General features: G+C 36.9%; 1 protein-coding gene across 12 annotated transcripts in view; it reads right to left on the bottom strand.

Moving 5' to 3' along the window:
* Window positions 1-18,163, bottom strand: part of ABI1 (abl interactor 1) — a 117,901-nt gene that overhangs the window by 59,153 nt on the left and 40,585 nt on the right. For all 12 annotated transcript variants that reach the window (XM_004425273.3, XM_014783593.2, XM_014783592.2 and 9 more), the window contains exon 2: window positions 7,308-7,475. In XM_004425273.3, the coding sequence (XP_004425330.1) occupies window positions 7,308-7,475 (168 nt within the window). The remainder of the gene's footprint in view (window positions 1-7,307; window positions 7,476-18,163) is intronic.

The raw sequence follows: 18,163 nt of genomic DNA, 5'->3' as shown, positions 1-18,163 counted from the left end.
TCCGGGTTCGGATCCCAGGGACGCGCCGACACATCACTTCTCCAGCCATGCTGAGGCCACGTCCCACATACAGCAACTAGAAGGATGTGCAGCTATGACATACAACTATCTACTGGGGCTTTGGGGGAAAATAAATAAATAAATAAATGAAATTATAATACATTTTCTTTAAAAAAAGAAGAAAAAAAACTAAATTCAAAGTAAATATACACATATATTTTAATGATACAAATCATATTACCATATATATGTGTGTGTGTGTGTGTGCATATATGTATATACATAAATGATGGGAAGGGAAGAGGAAAGGACCAAAGCTGTATCAGAAATTTTTGTTACATTTTACAGTATTTTTATTTAACTTCTAAATTTTCAGATAATGTCTAAAACATATTAAAATTCAAAAATTCCCTCAACTAATGTGAAATCGTATATTAAGTACCAGATACTGTGCTAGGTGCTGTAAGAGTCCCTGGCAGAATAACTAATTTTGAAACAAATGTTTATCTATACAGTAATTAAGAGAATTTTATTTTAGATAATAGTAAAGTTTAGTGCCAAAGCAAGGTCTAGTCCCTCAACTCCCTCAAATATACATTTATATGCTCTGCAGCATGTATTTACATTCAGAGAAGAATCTATATACTAGTACACCTTTACTACAGCTTGTTCCTCTACAAACTTACCCTTGTTAACTATAATTAAAGCTAGAATGCTTCATTAATCTGAATTAATAAAAGGTACCTCCCCTCCAAAAAAGAAGTGAGGAAATTTGCCCTGCACCATTTGATTGTTGGGCCTTAATATTTATAAGAAAAATAGTGGAAAGTTAATAATTGTTTAGGTCAGATATCAGTCTTAAAATAACAAGGTTGAAGATAAAAAATACTATTTCATAATAGGACTCTGACAGGAAACTTGAGGAATTTTTCACGTGTTCCTCACGATTTTAAGGATATTATACAATTTTATAATATCCTTTAAAAAATACAATTTTAATTTATATCATAAAGATGACAAGAACCAATCTCTACCAAAGATTTACACAAATATAAAGTAATACCACGCTTAGAACTGATTTGTTATAGCATGTGTGTTAGTTTCCTAATGCTGCTGTAACAAATTTACATGTAACAAATTTACAAATTTAGTGGATTAGAAAAAACAGAAATTTATTCTATTAAATTCTGGAGACCAGAAATCCAAACTGAGTGTTATAGGACTAAACCAAGGCGTTGAAACAGTCACACTCCCTTGGAAGGTTTCTGGGGAGAAGGTTCCTTGCTTCTTCCAGCTTCTGGTGGCTAATGGCATTCCTTGGTTTATCACCATATCATTCTAATCTCTCTCTCATTGTCATTTCACTTTGTGCTTTTCGTGTCAAATCCTCCTCTGCCTCCCTCTTATGGGGACATTTGTGATTACATTTACAGCGCACCTAGATAATCCAGGATAATCTCCCCACCTCAAGATCTTTAATTTACATCTTCAAAACCCCTTTCGTCCTATAAAGTAACATTCAGATTTCCAGGGATTAGCACTTGGATATCTTTGGGGGCCATTACTCAGCCTAGCACCATATGGTTCATCTTAGAAATATTAGATGTGCATGTAAATCCATTAGAATACTGAACAGTGCAGTTCATGTATTTTTCTCATGGTAAATCAGCCAATAAAGTAAGTGCTACTGAATGCTCCTAGCCACTGGGTACTAACTAAAGATACCATGCTTTCTTATTTCGAACAACACTCAACAATCTGCATTATATCTTTCTGCCATTATTTCAGGTTCTGGTGAACAGTTTCTATCCATTATAGCTGACAAAAAGTATAAAATTGATAGTGCTAAAGATGACCTAAGAGTACTAAATAAGTTTGCTAGTGCTGTGTAGTGTAAGTGCATGACATTAAGCTTTTGATTGCTGAGGCATCCATTTCAAAGACATCCACCTTGAATAAACATATTGACAGCTGTATTACACAGCTATTAGCAAAACAACTATATAAGGAACCAGGCTGCTCCTACCCAAGAAGTTCCCTTAAAAATGTGTGGGTGACCTAGATAACTGACCGCTTGAGTGATCCTGCTTTTCCCTTCCTGTGCCCTAATTTCCACTCTTACGCTTTAAATTTGCCAATAAAAAGTGAATCTGCAAAACCCTAGGCACCCCACCCTCAGACTCTAATAAAGGCAGAGCCCCAGGTCCACTCTCCCTCCCTTATGTGGCCCTTGGCCCTTGCCTCCAGGTCCTGTTCTTCCAAGTTCCCTGATGGTTTTGCTGAAGTGTGTCCTGAATCATAATAAGAACCATGAGCGCCGATCCAGCCAAAACACTGGCCCCAGTGGCAGGGCTGGGGAATGTCTCTAGGGCTTGCCATGAGTAAATACGGTCCAGGTGAGCACCTCAGGCATTCCTATCCAAGAACATCACAACAAGCTACCATAACAAAGTACTACAGACTGGGTGGTTTAAACAACAGAAATTTATTTTCTCACAATTCTAGAGGCTAGAAGTCTAAGATCAACATGTCAGCAGGGCTGGTTTCTCCTGAGAGACACTCTCCTTAGCTTGAAAAAGGCCCTCTTCTCTGTCTTCACATAGTCTTCCCTCTGAGTGTGTCTATGTCCCAATCTTCTCTTATAAGGACACCAATCATACTGGATGAGGACCCACCTAGTGACCTCACTCTACCTTAATTACCTCTTTAAAGACCCTATCACCAAATACAGTCACATTCTGAGGTACCAGGAGTTAAGACTTTAACACATGAATTCTGGAGGACACAACTCAACCAATAACAAGTGCCAAAGGACAGTAGCATGCTTAATCTTAAAATTCATGAAATATCTTTAAGAAACTGGTTGAGGAAACTTAAAATAAATATCAACAGGCCATTAGGGATTAGCAGAAGTCCCTTGATATTGTGGATACAGGCACCAAAAATATGACTGAAGTCAGTAAGGATCAACCAAGAACTGTGTAACAAACAGCAAGAAGAAACTACAGGTGGAAACCCATAATAAATTCAGAAAATATTTTTCATTGAAAGCATGACGGCCAGTATATGTAGGATATTGGGGATACATATCCATAGGGACTAAGCTGTAATAAGCTCATAGAGAAATGGTTCTCTAGCTGTGGTCCAAAGACCCCTAGAGTCCCCAAGATCCTGTCTTTTCTAACTATATATCTGTGTGAAGCCAGACGTTCTTGATATACTTCAACCAAAACAACAAATCACAAGACTGAATGCAAAAACAGATATGAGAATCCAGCTATCTTCTATTAAACAAGACATTAAAAAGAGTTGCAGAAATGTAAAAAACAATGCCATTTGCAAAAACTTTTGTTTTGGATAACAGTTATTTTTCATTAAAATGCTATTTGTATTAACATGTAATGGGTTTATTTTATTGTTAAATGAGTTAATAAATATTTTTTAATTTCTCAGTTTTAATTTCTGATATGATAAATATTGGAAGATCTACCCACATAAACCAAAGCCCTTTTGGATCTTCAATAATTTAAGATGTAAAGGGACCTTCAGAACAAAAAGTTGAGAACCCAGCATCAATTCAGTTAGGGTTTCCATTGCAGGAACCAATTCTATCTCCCCAGTGCCTGTACTAACTAGTTTGCCAACTCAAACCTAGGTTTACCCATGATAAAAAAAAGAGTCTTTTTACAATGAGAAAGGAGTCAACCCATCAATAGGCATTACAAGCCTAAGCCTTTACGCACCTAATAACATAGCTTCAAAATACATAAAACAAAAAATGATTAAAATACAAAGAGAAATAAAACTAATCCAAAATTATAGTCAGACTACAACATACCTTCCTCAATAATTAATAAAACAAGTATACAGAATAATCAGTAAAGACATAGAACCGAACAATGTTATCAACCAACTTGACCTAATGAGATTTATAGAACATTCCACCAAACTGCAACAAAATATACATTCTTCTCAAGTACACACAAAATATTTACCAAGATAGACTATATTCTGGGTTATAAAACAATTCTTAATAAATTTGAAAGGACTTGAATCATATAAAGAATATTTTCTGACTACTATGGGATTAAATTAGAAATCAATAACAAAAACATCCTTCAAAAATTTTGAAATATTGGAAACTAACACATTTCCAAATAATCTCTGGGCCAGAGAAGAAATCAAAAAGCAGAATTAGAAATTTGAGCCGAATGAAAATGAAAGCACAACATATTTAAATTTATGAGATACAGGTAACACACTATTTAGAGGGAAATTTATAGATCTAAAACACCTCTGTTAGAAAAGACAAAGGCTCTCAACGACCTCAACTTTTACCTTAAGTACAAAATAAGAGCAAATTAGTCCCAAGTAAAAGAAAAAGAATTAACATCAGAATGAAAATTAATGCAACAGAAAGACAATATAGAAAATTAATGAAACCAAAAGCTAAGGTTTTTTTTAGAAGATAATAAAATTGATAAACTAGCCATACTGATCAGTTAAAAAAAACAGAAAAGACATCAATTACCAATATCAAGAATGAGTAATGTGACATCACTATAGATTTTACATATATTAAAAGGATAAGAGAATGTTATTATTAACAGCTTTATGCAAATTAATACGACAACTAAGGTGAAACAGCCAAATTCCTGGAAAAATACAAAGCTCACCCAAGAAGAAACAGATAAATAAAACAACCCTGTATCTACTAAAGAAACTAAATATACAGTTAAAACTTTCCTACCAAGAAAAACTCCAGATCCAGATGGCTTCACTGGTGAATTCTACCACACATTTAAGGGAGAACAAATATCAATTCTACACACACTTTTCCATAAAATTGAAGAGGACAGAATACTGCCCAATATATTCTGTAAGATCAGCATTACATTGACACCAAAACCAGACAAAGACACTACAAGAAAACTACAGACAAATAATTCTCAGGAGTGTAGAAGCAAAAGTTCTTAAAATTTTAGCCAATTAAGCCTAACAATCTGTGAAATGGATAACACATCACAGTCAAGTGGAGTTTATCCCAGGAAAGAAAGGCCAGTTTAACATTCAAAAAAAAAGCAATTCACGATATTAAAGAGACCCCCCCCCCTGAAAAAAAGATCATTTCAACAGATGCAGAAAAAGCATTTGACAAAATCCATCATCCATTCCTGATAAGAACTCAGCAAACTAGTACTAAAAGGCAACTTCCTCAAATTCATAAAGCATATTTCTGAAAAACCTACAGAATATAATCATTCATAATAGTGAAAGGCTGAATGCTTTCCACTAAGATAGCAACAAGACAACAATGTCCACTTTCACTACTCCTATTCAACATTGTCTTGAAGCTTCAAACTAGTGCACTACGGAAAAAAAAAAAGAAAGAAAAGGAAAGAAGTAAAACTCTCTTTATTTATAGACAACATGATCTTCCATGTAGAAAATCCAATGGAATCTATATAATACCTACTACAACTATTAAGTGACTTTCACAAGGACACAAAATAAACAAATATCAATTGTATTTCTGCATACACAAGCAAGAAATGAACAATCAAGTTGAAATTATAAAAATAATACCACTTAGGGCCGCCCAGTGGCATAGTGGTTAAGTTTACTTGCTCCGCTTCAGCAGCCTAGAGTTCACGGGTTAGGATCCCGGGCACAGACCTACACACTGTTTATCAAGCCATGCTGTGGCAGGCATCCCACATATAAAGCAGAGGAAAATGGACACAGAAGTTAGCCCAGGGCCAATCTTCCTCAGCAAAAACAGGAGGATTGGCAACAGATGTTAGCTCAGGGCTAATCTTCCTCACTAAAAGAAAATTATAATAATACCATTTACGATAGCATTGAAAATATGATATCATTTGGAATAAATTTGACAAAAGATGTGCAAGGCTTAAATACTGAAATCTACAGAAACCACAAGAAAAGATGCTCAACATCAATAATGACTAGGGAAATGAAGACCAAAACCACAATAAGAGGGCCGGCCCCGTGGCTTAGCGGTTAAGTGCACGCACTCTGCTACTGGCGGCCCAGGTTCGGATCCCGGGTGCACACCGACGCACTGCTTCTCTGGCCATGCTGAGGCCGCGTCCCACATACAGCAACTAGAAGGATGTGCAACTATGACATACAACTATCTACTGGGGCTTTGGGGGTAAAAAAAAAGGAGGGGGATTGGCAATAGATGTTAGCTCAGAGCCAGTCTTCCTCAGCAAAAAAAAAGAGGAGGATTAGCATGGATGTTAGCTCAGGGCTGATCTTCCTCACATACACACACAAAAAAAACCACAATAAGATACAACTACACACCTATTAGGCTAAAATTAAAAAGACTGACATAGCAAGTGCTGGTGAAGATGTGGAGCAACTAGAACTCTCATACAGTGCTAGTGGGAAGGTAAAAGGGTATAACCACTTTAAAAACAATTTGGCTATAAATTTGGTTATAAAGTTAAACAGACATCTACCATGTAACCTTACCCATTCCACTCAGAGGTATTTACCCAAAAGAAATAAAAGCATATAACCACATAAAAACTTGTACACAAATGTTCATAGAAGTTTTATTTGTAATAGGCAAAACCTGAAAACAATCCAGATGTCCATCAACATGTAAATGGATAAATCAAACGTGAAACAATGGCATAGTACTCAGCAATAAAAAGGAATTAACTATTTTTATACACAACAACATGGATGGATCTCAAAATAATTATGCCGAGCGAAAGAAGCCAGACCAAAAAAATAGTATATACCATATGATTCCATTTATATAAAATTCTAGAAAATGTAAACTAATCCACAGTGACAGAAAGCTAAGGACAGGGGATGGAAAGGAGGGACAACAAAGGAGTATGAGGAAATTTTATGGGGTGTCCATTATCTTGACTGTGTTGTCGGGCTCGTGGGTAATATGTGTATCAAAATTTATAAAATTGTATGCCTTAATTATGTGCAATTTATTTTACCTCAAAAAAGGTCTTAAAAGAAGAATAGGAAAAGTGGTGATGGCTGCACAACAATGCGAATATCCGTTAACGCCAGTGAACTATACACGTAAAAATGGTTAAAATGGTAAATTTTATGTTATGTTTATTTTGCCACAAGAACAGCAAAAACTTAAAAAAAAGAGGAGGTTTACTGAACTCAAAGCTGAAGGTGAAAGTGAGGACTACAGTTACTCGATAAGAAGATGAGTAAAGAATCCGTATTTCCAGGCTTTCTACTTCTTTGACATAAGCTGCCAGTTGATAAATGTGAATTTAAAGCCTTTTATAAGCTGTTACCTGTGAGATATGATTGATGGAAGACTCCATTCTCCGAAGCTGAGAGGCTTGGATATCCAGCAATTGGAGTACATTGTTAGCCAATGCATTTATTTGATAAGCAACACTAGCTAGGGATTGGGTTGTGTAGGCTTTGGTCTCTTCTAAAGCTTTTCTCTTGTCTGTAGCCTGAAATAAGAACAAAAACAACAAATACTTATTTAGGTTAACATTCGTTAAACATATATTCTACTGAAAGGCAGAGTTAAAATTATAGTTTTTAATAGAAAAACCCCATTGAATCAAAAACTTAGTAAACCAATCTGAAGACAGTCTCAGGACACTGGTGAAGGCATGGCAGAAATCCCTATCTGCGCGCCGGCCCCGTGGCTTAGCGGTTAAGTGCGCGCGCTCCGCTGCTGGCGGCCCGGGTTCGGATCCCAGGCGCGCACCAATGCACCGCTTCTCTGGCCACGCTGAGGCCGCGTCCCACATACAGCAACTAGAAGGACATGCAACTATGACACACAACTATCTACTGGGGCTTTGGGGGAAAAATAAATAAATAAAATCTTAAAAAAAAAAAAAAAAAAGAAAGAAATCCCTATCTGCCAGGTGGGAACCACTCTCTCCTGAGTAGTCCAACCACTGAGGTCCACTATAGGAGTCATCGAGTGACTGTCATCAGAGGCACATTGTAACAGTTGGTTCTACGTTGTCTAAAACCCCTCAAACCACCAATTCATTGCATTACCTCTTTAGGATCTTACGTCAGCCCCAAGCTCCCAACTCACTGTTGAGTTTAGCTCAACTACTCCACAACACTGCTGCCTCAGCATCCATTTTGTATGGCTAAGTGGCCTGCAGAAGCCTTGAACTGACACTAGCCCCTCCTGCAAGCCCGGGAGGGTCACAAGTAAATATAAGTTCCTGCTTTGACTCCCCCAACACTCCTTGTGATAAACAGATAAGACCCCATGAAGCTTATCAAAAAAAACCCTTGCTCTTTTTGGTTTGAATTGACCTATCCAATCTTAGCCTGGGGACCTCAAAGCACTCCACATTAATAAAGACATGTGCCCCAGGTCCTGCTGCTCGTTCTCTGCCTGCACTCTGCACTGACCTCCCCATGTGGCCCCACAAGGCATGCTGCGTACCTCTTCCAGGACTTATGAGTAATAAACTTCTCTATTTCCCTTTCCCTTGCCGTCTTTTGTAGAACTTTGACTCACCATCTGACACCCAGAAGCTCTATCAAACAAATGTTAATTTAACGAAAAATCACAACACCCACTAACAATGACAGGGACTAAATCCATTCCACCTTACATTCCTGTTTACATTAATCGCCATCAGAAATCCAACCTCCCTGTTATCCATTACGATCAAGCCTCTCATCTCCACAAAAACTACTGTGAATCTTATGACCCAATCCCTTACCCACTCGTTCTTCCCAAACTCCTGAACATAACTCAGAGTCAGGTAGCGAGAACTCCTCAAAGAGGAGCAAAGTTAAAAGACAAGTGATAATGGGGGGGTGGGGGATCCAGATGGCATGACACACGATAATGACAACCACAACACAGCTTATATCACAAAGGGTAAACATCTTTAATATGTAATCTAAAAATGAAGAAAAAGGACAAGAATTGACAGAAAAAATGTTTATAGTATGCTACTATTTAACTAAAAAACAAGGAAAGATATATGCTTATATCTTTTAAAAAGGAAAGATAAACCATAACATTAAAAAAAAATAATTACATAAGGGGAAAGGAGTAAATAGGTTAGAGGGAACGTGGATAGAATTCTTTAAACATTTAAAAATGTTTTGGAACTAGACACAGGTAGTGGCTGCACAAAACTGTGAATGTAGATTGTTTTCTAGATTTGTTTTTGGAACTATATATAATTTATACAACTACGAAACAAAATTAAATTTTAAGGGCCGGCCCCGTGGCTTGGTGGTTAAGTGCGCGCGCTCCGATGCTGGTGGCCCGGGTTCGGATCCCGGGTGCGCACCGAGGCACCACTTCTCCGTCCATCCTGAGGCCGAGTCCCACATACAGCAACTAGAAGGATGTGCAGCTATGACATACAACTATCTACTGGGGCTTTAGGGGGAAAAAATAAATAAATAAAATCTTAAAAAAAAAAAAAATTTTTTAAAGGGAATTCCCCAAAATTAAATGTAAAATTAATCAAATGAGCCGAATTGTATACCCACTTAGTGGCTTAACAAGAAAGGAAATATTCTAAAAGTGACTTCAAAGCACAGTGATTTGATTATACATTCTTAATGGGATTTATGCTTAGGACAAAAACAACAGAAACAAAAAAAAAAACTGAAACTGTTTTCAATCACTTTATTGCTAATGGTAGTTTTGCAGTTATTATCCTGAGACTACTGTTTGTGTAGTGTGGGATAAAGCAAGTTATGTTTATGTGGTTGAGAACTGAGGTTTTTGGCAGAGTTCAAAAGAGATTATGATGTAAGAAGAATAAGGTTAAGAAAAAACCGTAGTTCTGGATTTAAACTGAGCATCAGGGCCGGCCCCGTGGCTTAGCGGTTAAGTGCGCGTGCTCCGCTACTGGCCGCCCAGGGTTCGGATCCCGGGCGCGCACCGACGCACTGCTTCTCCGGCCATGCTGAGGCCGCGTCCCACATACGGCAGCTAGAAGGATGTGCAGCTATGACATACAACTATCTACTGGGGCTTTGGGGAAATAAATAAATAAATAAATAAAAATTATTAAAAAATAATAATAATAACTGGGGCCGGCCCCGTGGCTTAGCAGTTAAGTGCTTGCGCTCCGCTGCTGGCGGCCCGGGTTCGGATCCCAGGTGCGCACCGACGCACCGTTTCTCCGGCCACACTGAGGCCACGTCCCACATACAGCAACTCTAGAAGGATGTGCAGCTGCGACATACAACAATCTACTGGGGCTTTGGGGGGAAAAAATAAATAAATAAAATCTTTAAAAATAATAATAATAAAAAATAATAATAAACTGAGCATCAGTTTGAACCCAAGATGTATTTTATCATATCATATCCTATATCAATATCCTAGCTCTGTCCAATGAAAAGGCCTAAATGTAAAACATGGTGACTATAGTTGATAACACTGAACTGAAATTTGCTAAGAGAGTAGGGGGAAAAAAAAAGAAAAATGTGAAGTGATAGAGGTGTTAATTTACTAGATGGGAGGATTCCTTCTACAATGTATGCATATATCAAATCATCATGACATACACTTTATAAATATCTCACAATTTTATTTGTCAATTATACCTCAATAAAGGTTGGGGCAGCCGGGGCGGGGGGGAGGCCTAAAAATAACGACTGTCCAGCAGCCATGAAGCACCACAATATGCAGACTGTGACCTCTAATACCACTCTCCACTTCAAGGAACCAGGACTTCTAGTTGGCTATAGGTCTAGGACAGGACATGTACAAGATCCACTTGGAACATGTATATCAGAAAGCACACAGAAGCCACCAAAGACTACTCTAGGATCATGTCAAAAGGACTCAGGAATCAACTGGAATAAGCTGCCACAGGCCAAAGATGGGACAATGTAAACATCAATGAGGATAACTACAATGGAATGAAACACACAAAATGTTTAAACGTTAAGAGTTCATAACAATATTAAAAAAGAAAAAAGCAAACCAAAAAAGTCACTGGCAAGTTTTGGAGGATGCTAGGGACCATCTTATTGAGGAGGGAGAGGGAAGGAAGGGGTGTCAGCTTTATTAAAGTATGAAATACACACAACAAAATTCAAAAAATTTAAGTATACAATTCAACGTAGTTTGACAAATGTGTACAGTAGTGTAACCACCATTATAATCATGATAAAGAACATTTCCCTCATGTCCTTTACAGTCAACTCTCTTCCCATTCTCTGGACCCTGGAAACCAGTGATTTCCTTTCTGTCACCGACAGTTTTGTCTTTTCTAGAGTTTCATATAAATGGAATAAAAAATATATGGTCTTTTGTGCCTGGCTTCTTTCACTTAGCATATTCCTCTTGAAATTCATCCTTGTTGTTTTATTCCATTGAATAGATTTACCACAATTTGCTAATCCACTCATCAGCTGATAGACATTTGAGTTGTTTCCAGTTTGCGCTACAATGAATAAAGCTGCTATGAATATTTGATTACAAGTCCTTGTGTAGACATATGTTTTCATTTCTCTTGGGTAATACCAAGGTAAATACCCAAGAGTAGAACTGATGAGTCCGTGGTAAGTTAAGTGTATGAGGGCTGGCCCTGTGGCTTAGCGGTTAAGTGCGCGCTCCACTACTGGCAGCCCGGGTTCGGATCCCGGGCGCACACCGATGCACCCCTTCTGCAGCCATGCTGAGGCCGCATCCCACATACAGCAACTAGAAGGATGTGCAACTATGACATACAACTATCTACTGGGGCTTTGTGGTGGGGGGGGGGGGAAGGAGGAGGATTGGCAATAGATGTTAGCTCAGAGCTGGTCTTCCTCAGCAAAAAGAAGAGGTTTAGCATGGATGTTAACTCAGGGCTGATCTTCCTCACAAAAAAAAAAAAAAAAAGTGTATGAAACATATGTCTAACATTATAAAAACTGCCAAACTATTTTCCAAAGTAGTGGTACTATTTGGCATTCCCACCAGCAACGTATGTGAGTTCTAGTTTCTCCACACCCTTGCCAACACTTGGTATGGTCAGTCTTTTTAATTTTGCCATTCTAGTAGGTATACAGGGACATCTCATCGTGATTTTAATTTCTCTTTCCCTATCAAATCATGATGTTGAGCACCTTTTCAAGTGCTTATGTACTACCCATTTCTTCTTTGATAAATTGTCTGTTCAAATCTTTTGCCCATTTTTCAACTGGGTTGTTTGCCTTCTTATTATTGAGTTCCTTAAACGTATATTCTGAATACAAGCCTTTTGTCAGATATGTTTTGCAAATATTTCTCCCAACCTGTGGCTTGCCTTTACATTGTTTTAACAGTCTTTTTAAGAGAAAATGTTATTTTGATTAAGTCCAACTTAACCAATTTTTTCTTTTATAGTTCATGATTTTTGTATCCTATTTAAAAAAAATCTTTGCCAAACCCAAGGTCACTAAGATTTTCTCTCATGTTTTCTTCTAAAAGTCTTATAATTTTTGCTCCTATATTTGCATCTATGATGTATTTCGTGTTAATTTTTTGCCTATGGTGTGAGTTAGGGCTGGTCAAAATTCTTTTCTTACATACAGATATCCAATTGTTTCAGCATCATTTGTTAAAAAGATTACCCTTTCTTCAATGAACCGTCTTGGCATTTTACTCAAAAAATCAATGGACTGCATAGGTGTAGGTCTACTTCTGGGCTCTCTTTAGGGTTCCATTGATAAATCTGTTGATCTTCACCCAGTACTATACTGTACTGATTACTATTGCTCTAGTAAGTCTTGAAATTAGGTGGTCTAAGTTCCCCAGATTTGTTTTTCTTTTTCAAGACTGTTTTGGATATCCTAAGTCTTCTGCACCTTCATAAAAATTTTAGAATCAGCATGTCAATTTGCACAAAGGAGCCTCCTGAAATTTTGACTGGGATTCTATTGAACCTATAGATCAACTTGGGGAAAACTGCCATCTTAACAATAGTGAATCTTCCAATCCATGAACACAATAACTCTCATTATTTATGTCTTCTTTAAATTCTCTCAGCAAAGTTTTTCGTTTTCGTGTACCAGTTGTAGACATTTTGTTAAATTTATCCCTAAGTACTTCATACTTTTTGATGCTATCATGAAAGGTATTGTTTTTATAATTTCACTCGTCAATTATTCACTGCAAGTTTATAGAAATACAACTGATTTTTTAATACTGACCTTGTAATCCTGCAACACTGCTAAATTCACTTATTAGTTGTAGTTGCTTTTTTGTAGATTCCCTTAAGACAGTCTACACAGACAATCATGTTGTTTGTGAGTAAAGACACTTTTACCTCTTCCTTTCCAATGTGTATGTCTTCTGTTTCTTTTTCTTGCTCTATTGCACTAACTAGAAACTCCAGTGAACTGCTGAATAAGTAACTGTTCCCAACATTAGAGGGAAAACATTCAGTCTCATCATTAAAACACCAGATGTAGGTATTTCTGCAGATGTCCTTTAGGAGGCTAAGGAAGTACTTCTATTCTTAGCTTGTTTACCAAACCAGGTAGATGTAATCTTGAGTGAGACTTGGTTATTTTCAGTCATCCACTGTATTCTAGAGTTTCCTGTGCCTGTTTTTTTGTTTTCAGTGTACAGGCTGCACACTCTTTTTTCCTTTTGCTAGAGGAGTAGAGACTGCTAGCTCTGCGCTAAAATCTATCCTCTTTTCCTCCAGGGCATAGAATTACACTTGATTTCCCAGCTTCCCTGATTGCATGGCCATATAACTAAGTATTGTCAGTGGAATGATAGCAGAACCGCGTGCCACTTCCAAGCCTAGACATAAAAATCTCCCATGCATTTGCAATGCAATGGTTAAAGTAAAATGTAGTCCTACCAAGAAAATAAAGTTGTGTTTAACAGAAAATAAAACACTGATTCTCTTTTAAAGTTAAATTTAAAAAAAATTAAAATTAAATAAAATTTAAAAATTCATTTTCTCAAATTAGCCACATTTTAAAGTGCTAAATAGCCACATGTGGATTGTGGCTACCCCACTGGAGAGTTCAGTTCTTAGTCACAGTCAATTTCCTCTACAGACCATGAATTTAAAAGTTAAATCTGCACAACAATTGCGCTTGTCCCTTATTTCAAGTTTGTAAGTTTAGTATCCAATAGTTGGTCTCCCTCATTCTTTGATGCTTTTACTGTATAAGTACCAAGCAGCCTTAGTATGTTCCAAGGATCACACAAAATGGGTTATAAACTAGAAGACAAATAGCCAGCATTTCTCCAAGGAGGTAAAACAGACATTGTTAATCAATTATAGAAGTCTTCCTTGCCAAGTCTACATACTCTTAACTAATTACTCTAGGAGCTGACATGTGATATGAAACCCATTTGCCATCCCCGTCTTATGCCATTGATGAAGTCTGCTTAAAATGGAAATAAACATATCCAGCTTTAAAAGAAAAAGTTAATTATTTAAAAGAGCTAAACTCAAAATAAACAACGTAGCCAAGAAATAAACAGGAAATTCCTTAGATAATTGAATTTTCTGAACAGCCCATACATAAACTAGCTCTCTTCTTCCTCCCTTATCCACCTCTGGAAACCAAGCTTTACTGAGTCAGGATCTGCTAGTTGGAGTAAAGAACCTTTCCAAGTAATATCTACTCCTGTAAGTCCTTTTCTTGCCCCTCAAGGTGACTACACAGGCAAAGAAATCTGTTCTTTCTCATTGCCTAGAGTGGAAATTACTAGCTATAACCAACCTCTCTCATACCTAAACATTTATCTTTAACCACATTTCCTCTCCCTCATTCTGTCAGCCTTTACCTATTACCTCAGGAAAAATCTTTCTCCCTCTCTTTATTACATGTAAATACTTGAACCCCAAAAAAGACAGAGAGAACATCTTCGTCATGACTATGCTTAAAAAGCAATGCGTTCTAAATGAAAACAAATACTATATGGCTTTTAAATTTTCGCCTGCTTTTTGTTTTTGGTGAGGAAGACCAGCCCTGAGCTAACATCCGATGCCAATCCTCCTGTTTTTTGCTGAGGAAGACTGGCCCTGGGCTAGCATCCGTGCCCATCTTCCTCTACTTGATACGGGATGCCGCCACAGCAGGGCTTGACAAGCGATGCGTTGGTGCGCACCCGGGATCCGAACCGGCGAACCCTGGGCCGCCACAACGGAGCGCACGCACTTAACCGCTTGCGCCACCGGGCCGACCCCTAGCCTGCTTTTTGACAGAAAAAGAGAAAAATATAAAGGCAAATGAAAAAATGTATCATGGTCCTATCATTCAAATAGACCATGTTACCATTTCAGTGTATTTTCTTCAAGTCTCTCCAGTACGTGTATGTATACAAGAATGAAAAAGTTGACATCATACCATATAGTTACATATCCTGCTTTTTTCATTTAATAATGTACCATGAATATTTCTCTATGTGCTATTCTTCCCTAGCATCTTTTTCAAGAAAACAATTTTCAGTAGCTTTATGATGATTAATAACTGTTAGTTGCCTACTCTCCTCATTTTAATTCCTCTAATATTATTAAGACCTTATTCTTAATCAGGCCATCAATGTATTGGGCCCTGTGATAAAACAAGTTCAATTCCAACTTCCTCCAAATGATCAAATAAGAGATGGTATTATTTAGTAGTTGAGGAAAACATGTACAGCTAATTATAAATATCTCCTACTGTTCCTCTGATTAGTATAGAGTCTAATATATACAAAAGTAGAAAGAATAATGTGATAACCTCATGTATCTGTCCTTCAACTTCAGTGTCATATTTAGTTTTATAAATTCATATTTTGCTTGGTTTTATAATGCAAAGTTTTATATCTAAAATACATTAAAAATTAAGTTTCATTGATTTTTTTAATGAACTCAGAACCCTTCTCTTAAAAAATATCTTTAAAATACCCACTTTAATATAGATATTTTTATATATAAAATAAATACCAAAACACAAATACTGTTTTGCTCTAGCTCTACCTTAAATCCGTTTTCCTTAAACTCTAACACTGTTGATTTATTACAAGTATTTATTTATTCATCTTACAAGTTTAATAAAACTAATGATTTTCTTCCAACTCGTCACTGTAACATTTTAGCTGTATAATTCAGTTCCAAACACTAACCTACAAGCTAACTTGAAGAGTACCATTTCTAAGTGAGAGCCCTATTATACTGAAAGATGTCCTATATAGAAAACAGAGCCTGTGTCTAGCACATTTTCTATAGTACTGGTCTGTATAATAACATTTCAGAATAACAGTACAACTTAAAATGTTCACTTTCTTACTCACTGAACCCTTTCTTCAAGTCTGCCAAGGGGACTTGAAAATAATTTGCTTTCTTTGAGGAAAAATAATTTCTCTTTGTCCTACATGCAAGTGGTTTAATCACTCTGCTTAGGTAACAAAATTGGGGTCTCATGTGCATTTTTAAAAAAGAAAGTTTTCTGCCATTTTGCTTCTGTGTCTTTACTTTTCTCTCACTTTTTCCAGAAATGTCACCACATCATATCTGTCTTTTTTTTTTTTTTTTTTTTTTTTTAAAGATTTTATTTATTCATTTTTTCCCCCCAAAGCCCCAGTAGATAGTTGTATGTTGTAGGTTCACATCCTTCTAGTTGCCGTACGCGGGACCCGGCCCCTGGCTGGACGGAGAGGTGGTGCCTCGGGGCGCACCCGGGATCCGAACCCGGGCCGCCAGCATCAGAGCGCGCGCACTTAACCGCTAAGCCACGGAGCCGGCCCATATCTGTCTTTTTAATAACTTTTAACCTACTTTTAATCCAAACCTCTCAGAAATTTTTCCCAAGTCAGTATTTTTCCCACATAACATTCTAAATGTTTAAATAAGGTTTTCCCAATTATATAATGGAAGCAATTTCGTTCACAATCCATTAAAAAATAACCTAAATCTACAAAGATATCATATTTCAATGAGTCCAATAAACCAGCTACTATTAAAACCAGCATCATTTTAATGAATCACTTAGAAAAAAAACTTGCCAACTCAATTATGTCAAAATGCTTTCTTATGAAGAATTTTTATTTTATACTTATATAAAGTGCTTTTTCAGATTTATTTAGCTGTTGAACTTTATGTTTCTCTTAATTATAAAAAAAGTAGTACCCACTATAGAGTTCAAATTCAAATTTATGCAACTTTCAAAAAAAGTCCTTTATATCTTTTATTTTGTATCATCCAAGATCCAAAGACTGTCCACAGCGGTTGACAGTCGTGTCTATTTAGTTCCCTTAAACCTAGAACACCTCCACCAACCCTGACTCCTTTTTTTCTTTCAAAATATAGACATTATTTTAAAAATCCAGGCTAGTTGTCTTACAGAAAGTCCTACAATCTGGATTTGTCTGATTGTTTCCTCATGATTAGATTCAGAGTAAACAGAGGGTCAAGAATACTATATAGGTGATGGGGTGAACTTCCCACTACAGGCGATACATCTTTTAAAATAACACCCCACTATTATTTCCAGGATTTTCTTCCAAGCTCTGACACCAATTCTGCAAATTTTGATGTCAGTGCTATCTTAATCTTACCAGGTGTCAAAAAAATTTTCTTTAATTAACGAAACCCAGGACTCAGGACTTTATTCTTTCCTCAAATGGTCCTTAAATGGTTTGTTGATAGTTTGCAATAATCCAGTTAAGCCACCAGCAAAAACAACCAAGTTCACACAAGTGCAAACAATGACAACTGCTGCCTGGATGACAGCTTTTTAAGGACATCATTAATTGTAAAATGCATCCCAATGACAGAAATGTTAAAAATGTTAAAATGTAGGAGGTGAGGAGGAAGTTTCTTAGAATTGATAAAATACTATATAAGGAACACTTCCTGGTTTAAGGGTCTTTTAAAAAAAAAAAAAAGTATGTTAATGCTAATGGGAAGGATTTAAAACTTCAAGTTTTAATGCCTGTAACAGGAAGAGTTACATAAAGCACATAAAACAAAACATCTACTTTGCTGAAGCCAACTTAGGGGTTTGGTTGGTTTGAGACCTAAGAAATTCTCCAGGAGGAAATAATCACTTTGTGGAGAGGGACGAGAAGATTAGAAAAAAAGAGGACACAGGCCAAATGCTGGTTCACTATTGACAAATAAACCTATTAACAGCCTGGAGTCACAGGCATTAGGGAATGCATATACTCAATACCCAGCCTACACTGAAAGGATTTTCTCCAACA

This window comes from Ceratotherium simum, chromosome 32 (assembly GCF_057802395.1).
Source record: "Ceratotherium simum simum isolate JZ-2026a chromosome 32, ASM5780239v1, whole genome shotgun sequence".
Lineage (NCBI taxonomy): Eukaryota > Metazoa > Chordata > Mammalia > Perissodactyla > Rhinocerotidae > Ceratotherium > Ceratotherium simum.
Note: the sequence above shows the minus strand (reverse complement) of the source record. Positions and strands in the feature narration are given on the sequence as shown.